Source organism: Oratosquilla oratoria, chromosome 22, assembly GCF_046742065.1.
Source record: "Oratosquilla oratoria isolate Oo_2021 chromosome 22, ASM4674206v1, whole genome shotgun sequence".
Lineage (NCBI taxonomy): Eukaryota > Metazoa > Arthropoda > Malacostraca > Stomatopoda > Squillidae > Oratosquilla > Oratosquilla oratoria.
The window spans coordinates 13,005,846-13,023,140 of NC_134798.1; the positions used below are offsets into that span (position 1 = coordinate 13,005,846).

The window sequence follows — 17,295 nt, forward strand, 5'->3', positions numbered from 1 at the left end:
ACTATTATTTTGTGCAGAACACTGTTTTCCATGATTTAGACTGTTTTCCACTGCTGAAATTTATTTATCAAATGTCTTCTTGGGGTTGTATCTTTATCATGGCATGGGTCTAGGGGTGGAAATTATTTGTAGATATTCCACACCCATGGGGACCTGTGTACCCTAACATCCATGAATGGGTAGCATCACCTGTTTATCTATTTATATATATATATATATATATATATATATATATATATATATATATATATATATATATATATATATATACATATATATATACACATATATATATACACAAATATATATACATATACATATATATTTATATATATGCACATGTATAAAATGTGGAAATAATGAGAATTCTCACTGAATAAGGCCAGTAAACTGGAAAAACACAATGTCTAAAGTTATTCTAGACTGAGGCATTTTCACACTAAAAAATTCTAATAAATAACATATTAGCAAAATATAAATTTCATAATTAAATCTTTTACAGATTTGAGCAAAAATTTCAAAATCAATAATTCAAATGTTTTCATATTCTATAACATTCAACTCTCACTGCTCAAGCAAATGATGTTTTATTAAAATGACAAAATTACATTTACAACTGGATCAGAAACTGTATAATGTGTCATGTGGACTAATGAAAAATAAAACTAATAAAATAATGATGAGGGAGCAAATGGAAATAAAATATACAAAATAAATGGAAAACTGGAAAAACAAATTGGAAGACATAAAAAAGATAGAAGACATCTATCATACAGGTAACCAATGAGATGTAAATGTGACAAAATCAAGGACACTGATACAAGAAAACCACATCAGAAACACAGAAGTAAACAAGTTAGCTAGTTCTTTTTAAGAACTAAATATAGTTTTCATCATACAGTTTCAGCAATTTAAACATATTTCTAAATACTGTGTAGTATTCTAAAACTATTAAGAGATCAGATTCATTAGCTGGCAACTCTCGCAATGCTCCTAGTTTTTTAGTGGATTACTGGGGTGCCCGTAACAAATCCACTTTCTGTGTTCTTCCTTGATTTCAAGTTATGTAAAGTCCCAACATGATCCCAGATGACTACAATACTTATTGTTGACTTTCTTCATCATCGAGACTTTCTCTTTATTCCTTTTCGATAACCTTTGCCATACCATCCTGGGTTACAACGCTTTTCTTCCCATTCTTTAGTTTCTGTATTTTCAAAATTTTCATTCATTATGTGATCATAATCTTGCTCTTCTTCTTCCACCTCCTCTTCACTTTCACCCACATCAGGTTTTGCTTTGCGTTTTTGTTTCCGCCTTTCATATGTGTAGCTCTGTAACTGGACTTTGAACTCCGGTTCAAATCTTCTGTAATTCAATATTCTCTTCCTCTGAAATATGTCCCTCGCCCTTTCTACTTCTGCGTCTGGCACCATCTTGTTGGAAGCTGTTGCAGCTGCACGACACAATTCGGGGTTGTTGCCTGAACAACTGCATCGTGAAGTTTCTGGGTTGGAGGACTCGTCACCAGTTCCACTTTTACTTTCAGCAGATGCTCTTGTGCTGCTTCGTGTTATCCGTCGAGGCCTCACAGCATCGTCTACATCCTGACTCTCTGTTGTCGTTTCATGATGTTTCCGATCACTATCTGTACTTTTATTTTCATCCTTTTTGTCCGGGTTATCAGCAGCATTAGAATCAAATCCCCAAAACCAAATACATTTGATTTCATCACTATTTTGTGTATTACACTTTTGGGTCCCTTTTTTATGAACTTTGTTGTTATTAACCATTTCATCACAAATATGCCTGAGAAGGTTGTTGCTCGAGTTGTTGGCACAACACTTATAATTAAAGCCTAAATTAGGGGAGGAACTTTTATATGAGGCTTCGGACTGGGCCTTATTATTACCACAGAAACTCTGATACCAAATACTCTTCAACTCATCACTTTCACAATCATCTATTGACACATTCACTTTACAAATGCCTTTAGATAGGTTTTTACTTATTGCATTCCCAACATTTAACTTAGTGAGATGATTATTATGACTGTCTACATTCCCTGAAGCAATCTTCACTGAATCACTGACTTCTGCTTTTAAACCTGCACCCTGAATGATCTCTCGTTTTAGAAAACTCTCCACTTTCTTTTCACTTCCAATTGGCTCTACACTAGCTGTTTTAATTACTCCATTCACTATTTGTGTTCTCAATAAAAAACTGTGATCTGTCGATATGTCTGTGACAGACCTGTCCTGAAGTAAAGTGATTCGATTCCTGTCCTCCTCTTCATTAACCTGATTCACATCTCTCACTTCCCGAACCATTTTGCAATAGTCATGAGGTGGTGTGCCCACTCTCTCAATACCACCTGACTGTACAGCCAACTTGACTATACTAGTTGGTCTTCTATCACATTGAGCAACTTGAGTTATCACATCAATATCCACCTTGGCCAGAGCTTCCGACTCCTGCCGGAATGTCATCAAGGCCCCGCTCTTATTTTCTGGCTGGGTGATTCTTTCCTGAATGGACTGACTTAAAGATCCTGTGGCTGAACACATGACTGGTGATGCCTTAACACCTGGAAGACAATCTACATTATTAGAAGCAGCAAGACCCTGAAGGGGAGACCTGTGTTTGAAAGTATAACTGGAATCCTTACTATATTGATCACCTTCACCTGACAATTGAAGTTGCCCTAAGTCACTTGAATTTACAACCCCATCTTTGCTAACATCACCTTCATTCTGAAAACCAACTTTAGTATCACTACCAACTGTCTTTTTGTCTAAAGATCTTCTCCGTGCTGGCTTGGAATCCTTGACTGACCTGATACATAACCCAGTGCCATAGAATTCTTTTTGCAGGAGTCTCACTTGCCTTTCCTGTTGATGGTCACCTCCAGAAGAGCAATAGGCCATCTTAAAATAATTGTTTATGTTTTCTTTCTTTCTTCTCTCTTCATTCCCTTCCCAATAACTGTCTACTTCACTTTTACTATGAGATCTTGTGTTAGACTCACTGTTCCTCTCTACTACCTGATTTTCTAATGTGATATTCTGGTCATCTAAGCAATTTTCTGTCAGAGCACTCTCACTATCATCTGCACTACAAGATAACCTATCATCTGTGACTACCATCCCTTGTTGCAACATATTATCTTGCATCTGGTGTTCATCACTATTTTCAGCTGTCATGTACTGTTCACTTTCACTGAGTTCATCACTGGAATAATCTTTCTCATCATCCATGAGTGAACTGGACATGCTATCAAGGTCACTTTGACACTCCGTATCACCTGTGTTTAGGAGCTCAGTTAAGTTTTCCTGAGAAATGTTTTCATCCTCCTCTTCATCATTATCTTCCTCCTCCTCTTCTTCATTCTCCTCCTCGTCTTCAACCTTTACCTCAGAATTAATTTCTGAATCATTTTTTGACATCCATAATTCCTCTGAGCTTTCTTTTTCATTTTCACATTTATGGTCCTCTTCCTTTTCTAACTTTACTTCACTAACTTCCATTCCTTCTTTTGAAAAATTTGACTTATCCTTTTCTTCTTTCATACTACCTTCATCTTCCTCTTTGATTTCACTAACACCCTCAACTTTAGTTCCCTCACATTCACTATTCTTTGACTCAACTTCTTCTTTCATTTCCACTTTCAACAAATCTGGATTCCCTAAGGGTATTAATATTTGTTTACTACTCTCCAATTTATGATTCACCTTCACATCACTATGTATATTTTGACTCTCTTTTTTGACATTGATCTTTTCTTCTTTTTCCTTTTTTACGGCGACCTCTTCTTTCACTTCTTCCTGCTTTAGGCTGGGCTGGACAAGGTGTGGTCGTGTGGTTGTGTTGAGTTCAGCTTGGTGAAGAGGAGTTGCAATTTGGAAGATAGGGTCATTGCATCGCCAGTAGGGCGTAATGCTGATACCTAATTCCTTCATAACCAATTTCATGACCACATCACACTTGCCTAAACAAAGACACAAACAAATTCATTAGCTTAAGATTTTATGACATACAATGAATTACAGCATATAACATACAATGGAAAATCAAACAAGCATGAAACTTTTAATTAGATAATTCTATACATACATACATATACCAATGGCTGTTTCCCCCTTACAAGAGGTAGCCAAAGTCATAAGCATAAATCTACTCCCACCCATTTCATCCCAACATACTCCTCTCCTCCGTCCCTCTTTTCTTAGCTCCTCCTGGATGACAGGTCATCTCTGCATCTTGCCCACTGTCCTGGGTCAGAAGCAATGCAGCAAGACACAGCACATTCACATCCAAGATCGCTTCACTTAATCAGCGATCCCCCCTCTCTCCATTCCTTCATGCACAAAAAGAGAGGACAGGAGAAATCCCTTTGGGCTGCATCAAAATATCATTCGCACATGTTCCCTCACCATCCCATCCCCTACCCACTCCCTTCCATGCATCACAGCGTCATCCATACACAACCATTCTCCACTCACCCCTATCTTCTGTCTTTTCCCTTCCTTCCTCAACACACATTCCTCTCTTTCCCAATGCCCCTTTTATCCCATCCATCCATTTCATCCTTGGTCGCCACCACATGCTCACTCCTTCCACACCTTTTACTTGTCTTTCTTCACTCATTCTTTCTATGTATCCAAACCATCCCAATACTCTTTCATCAACTTATCTCCCAACTCCCTTTCCATCCCCGCTCTCCTCCTCACTTCCTCATTTCTCACTCTATCCAGCTTAGTAATCCCTACCATAATTCTCAGGCATTTCATCTCAAACACATTTAAACTCTTGTACAGTGCTGTTGCCATAATCACTCCATACAATCTCCTCTTAGCATCTATTCCCAAATATCTACATACATACATACATATCCCAAAGGCTTTTTCCCCCTTACACGGGGGTAGCCAAAAAGAAAAAGGCATAGAAATCACTCCCACCCATTTCATTTCCCATATATTCCACTCCCCTCCACCCTCCTCCCTCCCTCCCATCTTGGCACCTCCTGGATGACGGGTCATCCCTGCAACCTGTCCACTGCCCTGGGTCAGAAGCAGTGTTGCAAGACACAGCACATCCACAGCAAGGCCGCTTCATAAATTTGGTGACCCCCCCTCTCCGTCCTCTCGTGCACAAAAGGAGAAGACGGGGAGAAATCCCTTCGGGCTGCATCAATTTTTTTTCATACATACTTCCTCACCCCCCATCCCACACCCACTCCCCATCATGCATCACAGCCTCATCCATACACAACCCTTCTCCATTCACCCCTATCTTCTGTCCTCTCCTGTCCTTCCTCTACAGACATTCCTCTCTTTTATAAAGCCCCTTTCACCCCATCCATCCATCTCTTCCTAGGACGCCCCCTCATATTCACTCCTTCCACACTTCTTTTACTAATCTTTCTTCACTCATTTTTTTTATGTGTCCAAACCATCCTAATGCTCTTTCATCAACCCTATCTCCCAGCTCCCTTTCCACCCCTGTTCTCCTCCTCACCTCTTCATTTCTCACTCTATCTAGCCTAGTAACCCCTATCATACTTCTCAGACATTTCATCTCAAACACATTCAAACTCCTTCTCTCTTCCTCTCTCATGTTCCATGTTTCTACCCCGTACATTGCTGTTGGCACAATCACTCCTTCATATAACCTCCTCTTAGCATCCATTCCCAGATGTCTATTTCTCATTACACTTTTTAATCCACCAAGGCATATCTATTTCTCATTAAACTTTTTAATCCCCCAAACTTCTCTTGATCTACGTTCTACCTCTACCTCCACTCCTCCCTTTCCCATTACATTCACTACCCTCTCATTCATCTCTCCCACCACCAAATTCATTTATAAATTGATCAGCTAAGGCGACATAACACATCCTTGACGAAGTCCCACCTTTACCTCAAACCACTCACTCTCTCCGTTTCTAATTCTAACACAGGCTCTACTACTCTTGTAAAAACTCTTGACTGCTCTTAACAGCTCTCTTCCTATTCTATATACAGTCAAACCTCGGTTTTCGAACATAATCCGTTCGAGAAGGCTGTTCGAAAAGCGATTTGTTCGAAAACCGAAACAATTTTTCCCATTATAATCAATGTAAATAATTTTAATCCGTTCCAAGTCTAAAAAACAACTTTTTCTAATTTTTTTTTTACTATTTTACACCATAAACTGCACTGTATACTGTTTACAATAAATAAAAAAGGGTAGAAATAGACCATGTGTTTTATTTTAATAAAAGATATCCTATCTAAAAGTATAAAAAAAACAAAATGCAAACATTTTGTATGTTTTTTTACCAACTGTAACATACAGAACATTAAAGGTTATGATACAATAAAAAAAAAATTAGAAAAAAGGGCATAAAATTGTTAGTAACATAGAGTAACATACAGTACAAGATCATGTGAACAAAAGCACATTTTCATCAATTTTTCGAAGGAGAATCATCTTCCATAAAAACGTCGGGTAAGTCGACTGGAAGTGTCGTCTCTCTCGCCCTTCTCTTCGGTTGGGGAGACGTTGCCACAGGGTGTTCCTTCCTTTTCATGAAGAACCTATCTAGAGTCACTTGTTTTTCCCTTTTTTTTTAGAACTTTACGGAAGTGGCTAATAACATCATCATTAAATGCATAAACGGCTCTACTGCTTGCGGCTTTATCTGGATGGTAAAGTTCCACAAAGTTCTGGATATCATTCCATTTAGCACAAATATCCTTGATATCAGCAGTAGAGGCATCCTTCCTTCCCTCATCCTCATCAGAAGACATCTCCTCCGTCAACGTCTTCTTCTGCTCTTCCTGAAGGTGCTGGAGTTCTTCTGTTGTCAGCTCGTCACGATGTTCGTCGATTAGCTCCTCGACATCACTGTTGTCCATTTCTAAACCTAGATTTTGGCCCATCCTGACAATTTCTTCAATAAGTTGAGTTTCCTCTTGGGCTTCCTCTTCCTCTTCAGCACCAACATCAGCTGTGCTCGATCCTGCGCCCGCGAACCCCTCAAACTCTCGTTCCGTCACACACTCGGGCCACAATTTCCTCCATGCCGAATTCATCGTTCTGTATGACACTTGGTTCCAGGCTTTGTCGATGAGGGTGATGCAGTGGTAGATGTTAAAATGATTTTTCCAAAAATCTCGAAGGGTTAGCTGCGTGTCACTAGTCACCTCGAAGCATCGTTGAAAAAGGAATTTGGTGTAGAGCTTCTTGAAATTTGCAATGACTTGCTGGTCCATGGGTTGAAGCAAAGGTGTTGTATTAGCAGGAAGAAATTTGATTTTGACAAAATCAAATTCCTCTGTCAAGTCTTCTTCTAAACCTGGAGGGTGGGCAGGAGCATTATCCATCAGAAGACAACAGCGTAGTGGCAAATTCTTTTCTTCCAAATATTTCTTGACGGCGGGGGCAAACACCTCATGCACCCACTCAGTACAAATTTGCCTCGTCAGCCAAGCCTTTGTGTTTGACCTCCACATAACAGGCAATCTACCCTTGATAACATTATTAGCCTTGAATGCCCTTGGATTCTCAGAATTATAAATAAGTAGCATTACCACACAACAAGAGAGTTAGACTATCCTTCATTGGTTTGTGGCCTGGCAACGACTTCTCCTCACGTGTGATGTAAGTTCTTCGTGGCATTTTTTTTCCAAAAAAGTCCAGTTTCGTCCATATTGAACACTTGTTGGGGAACATATTGCTCGGCCTTGATGTAATCTGCAAATTCCACTTTAAACTTTTCCGCGGCTTCCTTATCTGAACTTGCTACTTCCCCATGACGAACAATGGAGTGTATCCCACTTCTTTTCTTAAACTTTTCAAACCACCCTCTGCTTGCTTTAAAATCAAACCCTTCCGGAATAATGCTAGGATCTTTTTTTATCAAATCTTCATACAATTGTCTTGCTTTGGCACAAATTGCATCTTCACTAAGAGTATCACCTGCTAACTGTTTCTCATTTACGAAAATCAGCAAAAGTTTCTCCACTTCCTCCAATACCTGTGGCCTTTGTTTGCTAAAAACACTTGATCCTTTAGCCACATCACTTGCTTTAACCTGGTCTTTATTTTTTAGGATGGTGCTTATCGTCGATTTCGCCATCCCAAACTCCTTAGCCAACGCAGACACACGAACGCCAGATTCATATTTCGCTATTAATTCTTTTTTAAATTCAATAGTTTTGCGCACTACTTTCCTCTTTTCTTCACCACTTGAACTTGCTTTCTTTGGACCCATGATTGGGGGCTAATACACGATGCAAAGATGAAAAAAAGTCAGATTTACGTAAATAAGAACGAACACGTCTGCTCGGAATGAACTTTGATCGTAAATGCGCTACGGAGGAAGCGTCCTTAGCGTTCGAGTTTGTTCGAGAGCCGAAATTTGGTCGAGTTCGGAGACGTAAAATTCTCGAACTTTTTGGTCGAAAACCGATTTGGTCGAGAACAGAAGCATTCGATAACCGAGGTTTGACTGTATCTGCAATACCTCCTACAGTGTCTTCCTGTCTACTGTCATAAGCCTTTTCCAAATCCAGACCCAATAAACATCCTTACCTTTTCCTAAAGCTTTCTCACATATCTGTCTTACCCTCAAAGAAAGAAATAATTGTAAAACAAAAGGAAATCAGCAACCAAACGAAAACCCTTGATGTCAGAAAATCACATGGTCCAGATGGAATTGCAAATTGGATACTGAAAGAATGCATGGAAGAATTAACAGACAAAATATATAATATAATTAAATTCTCACTTAAAGAAGGAAAAGTGCCACAGGACTGGAAGAAGGCAAACATTGTGCCAATTTATAAGAGAGGAGACAAGGAAGACCCATCAAATTATAGACCGGTCTCCTTGACAAACACAGTAGCAAAAATCTGCGAAAAGTTCGTCAAAAATATAGGGTTAAACATTTGGAAGAAAAAACTATACTGATTCCAAATCAATTTGGATTCAGACAAGGATGATCATGTACAACAAACCTGATCTGCTTCTACTCAAGATTAATAGACATAATATAAGAGAGAGATGGTTGGGCAGACTGTGCCTTTCTGGACCTACAAAAGGTGGCATCAGAGGAAAATTATTGGAATGGATGAAAGACTTCATAACTGGAAGGAAAATGAGAGTAGTAATTAGAGACAAATTCTCAAATTGGGAAGAAATGAGAAATGGTGTCCCGCAGGGATCAGTACTGGCCCCGATCATGTTTGCTATATACATGAATGACATGGACGAAGGAGTAGAGTGTTCTATGAATTTATTTACAGACAACGAAAAAATACTAAAGAAAGTAAAAATTGAGGAGGATTGCAACTCATTACAACAAGACTTGGACAAGATCTGGAAATGGACTCAAAAATGGGAAGTGAAATTCAATATCAAGAAATGTAGTATAATAGAATTTGGAAAAAGTAAAAACAGAATATCGAAGAGGTCAAAAAAGTAAACTCAGAAAAAGACCTTGGAGTGATGATCAGCAAAGACATGACACTGGATAAGCATATTAATAAAATAGTCGGAGAAACCTATAATTTATTGAGGTCAATAAAAGTGGCATTTGCCTATTTGGACGAGGAAATGATAAATTTTTTTAACTACACTAATAAGACCAAAACTCGAGTATGCAGCAACACTATGGACACCCAGTACCAAAAGAATATAAAGGAGTTAGAAAGAATACAAAGAGCAACAACAAGACTGGCACCAACTCTTTCTAAAATGACATATGAACAAAGACTGTCCAAATTAGAATTACCAACTCTAGAACAAAGAAGGGAAAGAGGAGACTTACTATCTACAGAAATATGAAGGGAATGGAAATCTTAGATAAGAATTACTTATTGAAATGGGACAATGGAAAAACAAGAGGACACGAAAAGAAACTAAAAACAGATAATTACTGAAGAGATCTGAAAAAAAAAACTTCCCCCACAGAGTGATAGATATTTGGAACAAATTGGACAAAGAAACAGTGTGTGCACTATTCAAGATTTTAAGAAAAAACTTGATGCTAAGAGATACAAAGACGGGTTACCACGAGCATAGCTCCCTTCCCGTATAATACAACTAGGTAAATACATAAATCTGATCCACACAGCCCCTACCTGTCCTAAACTCACACTGTTCCTCACCAATTACTCCCTCTGTTCCTCTCTTAATCCTCTCAATCAAAACCCTCCCATAAGCCTTCCTAACTACACTCAACAAACTGATCCCTCTGAAACTACTACTCACAATTGACCCCTTTTCCCTTGTAAAGCACAACTATACAGGCACTCCTCTAGTCCTCCGGCACTCTACCCTCTTGAAAACAAACATTAGACAACCTCATCATCCAGTCCACCTTCACTGTACCTCCCTTTTTTAGATATTAGAACGCAAAAGTAACATTAACAGCAATCCACCTGGAACAGAATATCATTCTTGGACTTTAATTACATACTGGAATATCAATTTGAGTTAAAGTTATTAATTCCCAACAACACTGTTTACATATAAAATTCTTACCATTGATCTTTAATGTTGCATCTTTGTCTTTTGGTGTCCACTGTAAATTAACAATGTAAAGTTCAGGTCTCTTCTTGGGAGGTCGGTCCATTTGCCATAACCAAGGGTATTTTCGTAAAACCTGTCAAGCAGTAGTAGATGAAAAAAATCAGTAACAAAATTTTTTTTGTTCATCTTTTACTTTGTATTACAGATGAGGGGGGTGAATAGGAGTGGAGTATATGGGGATGGAAATGGTGGGAGTAGATTTTATGCCTTTGTTTTTGGCTACCTCCCTTGTAATGGGAAAAAAAGATGTTGGTATACAGATCCCTTGGCTGGAAGCAAGAGGAATGTCTGTTTATCAGAAGAGTGTGCAGAAGACAGGAATGGATGAAGAATGATTATAAACGGATGACAAGCAAATGCCACATCCCAAAGGGATTTTTATGCCTGCTACAGAAATTTCCAAAGTGGATAAAGGGGGAGGGGGGGTCACCATACAATGAAGCATTGGGGAGAAAACCAGTTATGGATGTGGTGGAAATGCTGTGTCTTGCCGCACTGCCTCTGACCTGAGCACTATAGCAAGGTACAGGGATAACCCTTCACCCACAAGGACTGAGACATGAGGGACAATGAGTTTTTGGATTGATGTGGGATGACTGTGGGGTGGATACATACACTAACTTGGCCACCCTCCTTATATGGAGGTTCAGGTATATGGAGCAAATAGTGAGAAAATGTGAGTAAAAAGAGTATGGCAAGCAGAAGCAGATGGAGTGAACCTTAGGATTAAGAATGAGGTGTTGAATGGGGTGAAAGGACCTTGGATTCATGAGGAATATCTGTCAAACAAAGAAGATCAATCAGTCAATCAATCCATTACCCCTGGTCTCTCTTGCAGAAGACACACAGCCTCTAGGAAACCAGCAACAGCTTCTGGGAGGGACCATAACTCACTAAGAGAAAAGATATTATGTTCTTGTCTAGGGATTGTTAGTGTGGGACATGTATGACATGTTCTGTTTTCTGTGTGGTGGTTGCATCTGGGGCACTTTGAATCTGTGACCAGGCATATTCTTTTGTTGGTACAGTCTTAATGACAGAAGGTATCCTGATCCCAGGCTTGCTGGTGTGGTTCTTGTCTGGTGTTGGAGACTTTTCTTTGTGGGACTTATATCTGGGGGGGGGGTGGTGTTGGAGTATCTAGTTTGGTGGTCTTTCTTGAAGGGGCTGTTAAATTACCTAGGTGTGAATGTGTCTCTGTGCAGATGTTTTGTGTGGTTTGGGTGGTAGGTTGTGGTAGATATTGGAATAGTACACTGCTGGTGTAGTATTTTGTTGTGTGTTGGTGGTGCTTGTGAAATGTAGTGTGAAGGGTAGGTGTTATTTAGGGTTCTGGTATAGAATTGTGCTCAGGTCATTTTCATATGATGTTCAATTTGGAGGGTTTTGGTTTCTGTATGTAGGTGTCCTACATTACAAGAGTAGTAGAGCCTGTGTTAGAATTAGAAATGGAAAGAGTGAGTAGTTTGAGGTAAAGGTGGGACTTCAACAGGTATGTGTCATGTCACCATGGCTGTTCAATATATACATAGATGGGGTGGTGGAAGAGGTGAATGAAAGGATAATGGGCCAGGAATTGAAGGTTAAAGAAAATGGAAAAAAATGGGAGATATGCGAGTTGTTGTTTGTTGATGACACTGCACTTGTAGCAGGATCAGAGGAGGGATTAAGGAAGTTAGTGATGGAGTTTGGGAAGGTGTGCAAAAGAAGAAAGTTGAAGATAAATGTGGTTAAAAGTAAGGTGATGAGATGTACAAGGTGAGAGGATGGCAGCAAACTGGAAGTGAGTATTAAGGGAGAGAGACTAGAGGAAGTGGATAGCTTTAGATACTTGGGGGATAATGTTGTGGGAAAGGGAGGAGTGGAGGTAGAGGTAGAATGTAGATTGAGAGAAGTAAGTAAATGCCTTGGGGGATTAAAAAGTGTAATGAGAAATAGACATTTGGCATTGAATGAAGGAGTGGTTACACCGACAGCACTGTTTGGGGCAGAAACATGGAACATAAGGGTGGAAGAGTTTAAATGTGAGTTGAAATGTCTAAGAAGTATGGACAGGGGTGGAAAGGAAGTTGGGAGATAGGGTTGATGAAAGAGTATTAGAATGGTTTGGACACATGGAAAGAATGAGTGAAGAAAGATTAGTAAAAGAGGTGTGGAAGGCAGAGGTGGAAGGAGTGAATATGAGGGGGGAGTCCTAGGATGAGATGGATGGATGGGGTGGAAGGGGCATTACAAAAGAGAGCAATGTCTGTTGAGGAAGGACGGGCGAGGACAGAAGATAGGGGTGAATGGAGAAGGGTTGTGTATGGATGATACTGTGATGCATGAGGGGGAGTGGATGGGGGATGAGGAAGTATGTATGAGAAAAAAATTGACGCAGCCCAAAGGAATTTCTCTCCGTCTTCTCCTTTTCTGCATGAGGGGATGGAGAGGGGGGGGGGGGGCTGAATTTATGAAATAGCCTTGCTGTGGATGTGCTGTGTCTTGCGACACTGCTTCTGACCCAGGGCAGTGGACAGGATGCAGGGATGACCCGTCATCCAGGAGGTGCCAAGAGGGAGGGAGAAGGGTGGAGGGGAGTGGGATATGTAGGTAATGGAATGGGTGGGAGTGGTTTCTATGCCTTTTTCTTTTTGGCTATCCCCTGTGTAATGTAAAAAATTATTATGTAAAAATACGCAGAGATGAAAAGAGAAACTATGAAAGATATAATAGAAAAAATGCAAGGAACAACCTAAACTATTTTACAGGTATGTAAATGGTAAACTAAAAAATAAACAAGAAATGGAAAAGCTATGCCAGGGAAATTATGAATATACAGAAGTAGAAATGGCTGAAATTATGAACAATCATTTCAAATTGGTATTCACAATTGAAAGTTCATAAAACTGTGAGGGAATATAGAGAGAGATCCCCCCAAATGAAGGAAATAACTGTAACACAGAAGGAAATCAGAGACCAAATAAAAAACCTTGATGTCAGAACATCACATGGTCCGGATGGAATTGCAAATTGGATATTGAAAGAATGCATAGAGGAGTTGACAGACAAAATATACAATTTATTAAATACTCCCTCAAAGAAGGAAAAGTACCACAGGATTGGAAAAATGCAAATATTGTACCAATATATAAAGGAGGAAACAAGGAAAATCCAACCAACAACAGACCAGTCTCCCTAATAACAACAATAGCAAAAATATGTGAAAAAGTTATCAAAAGTAGATGGGTTGAACATCTGGAAGAAAAAAATATACTGAATCCAAATCAATTTGGATTTAGACAGGGATGGTCATGTACAACAAACCTGATTTGCTTCTATTCGAGACTAATAGAAATAATACAAGAAAGGGTTGGATGGGTGGACTGTGCCTTTCTAGACCTACAAAAAGCATTTGATAAGGTACCACACAAGAAACTAATAAGAAAAATAGAATCAATGGATGGCATCAAAGGAAAATTATTGGAATGGATGGAAGACTTCCTGACTGGGAAAAAAATGAGGGTAGTAATTAGAGATAAATACTTGAATTAGGAGGAAATGATAAATGATGTTCCACAAGGTTCTGTATTGGCTTCAATCATGTTTGCCATATATATGACATGTATGAAGGAGTGGAGTGTTATATGAATTTCTTCGCAGACGACACAAAAATACTAAAGAAAGTAAGAACAGAGGAGGATTGTGAATAATTACAGTTCGACCTACACAAAATCTGGAAATGGATGCAAAAGTGGGAGATGAACTTCAATATCAAGAAGTGTAGTATAATGGAGTTTGGAAAAAGTAAAAAATAGAATATCAAGAAATAAAATTGGTGAAGAAGTAAAAAAAGTGAACTTGGAAGGAGACATTAGAGTAATAATAAGCAAAGACATGCCACTGGACAAACATATCAATAAAATGGTCAAGAGAAACCTTCAACCTAGTAAGGTCAATGAAAGTGGCATTTGACTACTTGGATGAGGAAATGATTAAAAAAATATTAGTTACACTAATAAGACCAAAACTGGAGTATGCAGCAACACTATGGACACCCCATACTAAAAAGAATATAAAGAAATTAGAAAGAATACAAAGAGCAACGACAAAGTTGGCACCAGCTCTCTCCAAATTAACATATGAACAAAGATTGTCCAAATTGGAACTACCAACTCTGGAACAAAGAAGAGAAAGAGATCTGCTGAAAGGAATGGAAATCCTAGATAGGGATGATTTATTAAAATGGGACAATGGAAAAAGAAGAGAACACGAAAAGAAACTTAAAAAGGATAACTATAGAAGAGATCTGGGAAAAAAAAAATAGCTTTCCACATAGAGTACTGGATATCTGGAATAAATTAGATAGAGAAACAGTGTGTGCAAACACTATTCAAGATTTTAAGAAAAAACTTGATGCTGAAAGATACAAAGATGGGTCACCACAAGCATAGCTCCCTTCCCGTATAATACAACTAGGTAAATACATATTCCACTCCCATCCATCCTTAGTTTCTCTCTCATCTTAGCTCATCACAGATGAAACAACATCCCTGTCTCCTGCCCACTGCCCAGGTCAGAAGCCATGCAGAGCAAGACCCAGTACATCCACAGCAAGGCCAATTCACTTAATCAGCAAACCTCCCTCCTCGTGCTATGCAGAAAATGGAGAGGGAAAATCCCTTTGGCCTGCATCAATAAATCATCTGTACACAACCATTCTCCACTCACCCCTACAAAAAAACTAAAAGTAACCTATGCTAATTAGATGGTTTACTATTGTCCAGGCTGTTAAATGAGTCTGATATTGTGTGCCTAGTAGAGACCAAGCTCCCAAAAAATATTGATCTATACCCAGAGAATAATAGATAAGCTACCTGTAGAAGAGACAGAGAAGATATGCATGGTGGGGTGGTTATTGTGAGAAATGACATAATGGTCAAAAAAGCAAATCTGAGTGAAGGCAAGGGTGAAACAATCCACATGAAAATTAGATCTACGGGGATGAACTGAAGAGACTCCATGGTGGTACATGTGCCCCTAAGGCAAGAGCTTGGAATGAAGTTCTATCTATGTACCAAGTTAATGGCACAAACCCACTCCCACCCATTTCACTCTCATCCACCACCCTTTCCTCCCTCTCATCTTAGCTCATCATGGATGGTCATCCTCGTCTCCTACCCACTGCACTGGGTCAGAGGCAATGCAGCAAGACACAGCAAGGCCGCTTCACTTAATCAGCAACCCCCCTCTGTCCCCTCATGTGGAAAACAGAGGTGATGGGGAGAAATTGTTGGATGAAGCAAATGATGGAACTAGGTATCCTGCCCTCTACAACCCTATCCTACAAGAAATCAAGGCATAAGATGATCTGGAATGAGTTTTCCAACAAGAACCCTAAGATATTTGGGTCATTAAATGTCCATGGGTGTGGTATGGATGAGACTAAAAAGAAAGAGATAGTATGTTTGTAAGAAAGAAGATGGGTGTGTTGGTATTACATGAAACTAAATTGAAAGGGGGAGAAGATTTTGAGTTTGGGAGTGTAGTGGGGCAGATATTAGGTGTGAGGAGGGGACAAGGGAGAGAAGGGGTAGCTCTGCTAGAATATGATGGAATTAAGTTAAATATTAAAAAAAAAAAAAAATTGTTGGACACAACTCTCCATCAATTACCTTTGCCACATAATCTAGCATTTATCTCTTTTACCACCCCATCCAAATACATGTTGAACAATCTTGGTGATATAACACAATACAACAAGGTAATTGGGAGGTTGCTTGGAAAACAGCAGGTTTAGAGAAGGGTGAAAATGACCTATGAAAATAAGGCAGTAACCTTGAGACTGGAGCCAAGGCACAGAACTACATCACATGCTTTTGCTGCCTGACAAGCCCCCTGCCAATTGAGAGGCCATCGCAGCTTTCCACGTTCTCCGAAGTGCACAATTGTGTCTATCAGAGGTTCCCCACATCTGAAACAGGAGAAAAATGTACATATATAAATACATCAATCTATCTATACATCAAGGGCCTCTTACCCTTTATATGGAAGGTTGCCAGACAAAACATGCATCCACCCAACCAATTAGTTGCCCTCTCCTCTTAACACCTTGTGAATGAAGGGTCATCCCAGTATCCTACCCACTCACCAGATTAGAAACAATGTAGCAAGATACAGCATATATATACATATACATATATATATATATACACACACACTGATTATATTTAGAACCATGAAAGAAATGGAAATCCTTGATAAGAATGATTTACTAAAAAATGACAATGGAAAAACAAGAGGTCATGAAAAGAAATTCAAAAAGGATAACTATAGAAGATATCGGAAAAAGAATAGCTTCCCACACAGAGTACTGGATACCTGGAATAACTTAGATAAAGAAACAGTGTGTGCAAATACTATTCAAGATTTTAAGAAAAAAACTTGATGCTGAAAGATACAAAGATGGGTCACCATGAGCATAGCTCCCTTCCTGTATAATACAACTAGGTAAATACACACACACAATAAATTAGATAAGGCAACAGTGTGTGAAAATGCTATTCAAGAATTAAAGAACAAAACTTGATGCTGAAAGATACAAAGACGGGTCACTAAGAGCATAGCTCCCTTCCTGTATAATACAACTAGGTAAAATATGTATGTGTGTATATATATATATATATATATATATATACACAGTGGTACCTCTATTTACATGTGCCCTTACATATTTGA

At 39.0% G+C, this 17,295-nt stretch overlaps 1 protein-coding gene across 1 annotated transcript in view; it reads right to left on the minus strand.

Annotated features, from left to right (window-relative positions):
* Window positions 1-339: 339 nt before the first annotated feature.
* The window catches only part of LOC143037438 (uncharacterized), a 152,861-nt gene continuing 135,905 nt past the window's right edge, over window positions 340-17,295 (minus strand). Inside the window, exons 7-9 of the mRNA XM_076205659.1 lie at window positions 16,396-16,531; window positions 10,531-10,651; window positions 340-3,988 (exon numbers count right to left, since the gene is read on the minus strand). Coding sequence (XP_076061774.1) covers window positions 1,122-3,988; window positions 10,531-10,651; window positions 16,396-16,531 — 3,124 coding nt within the window. The 3' untranslated portion in view covers window positions 340-1,121. The remainder of the gene's footprint in view (window positions 3,989-10,530; window positions 10,652-16,395; window positions 16,532-17,295) is intronic.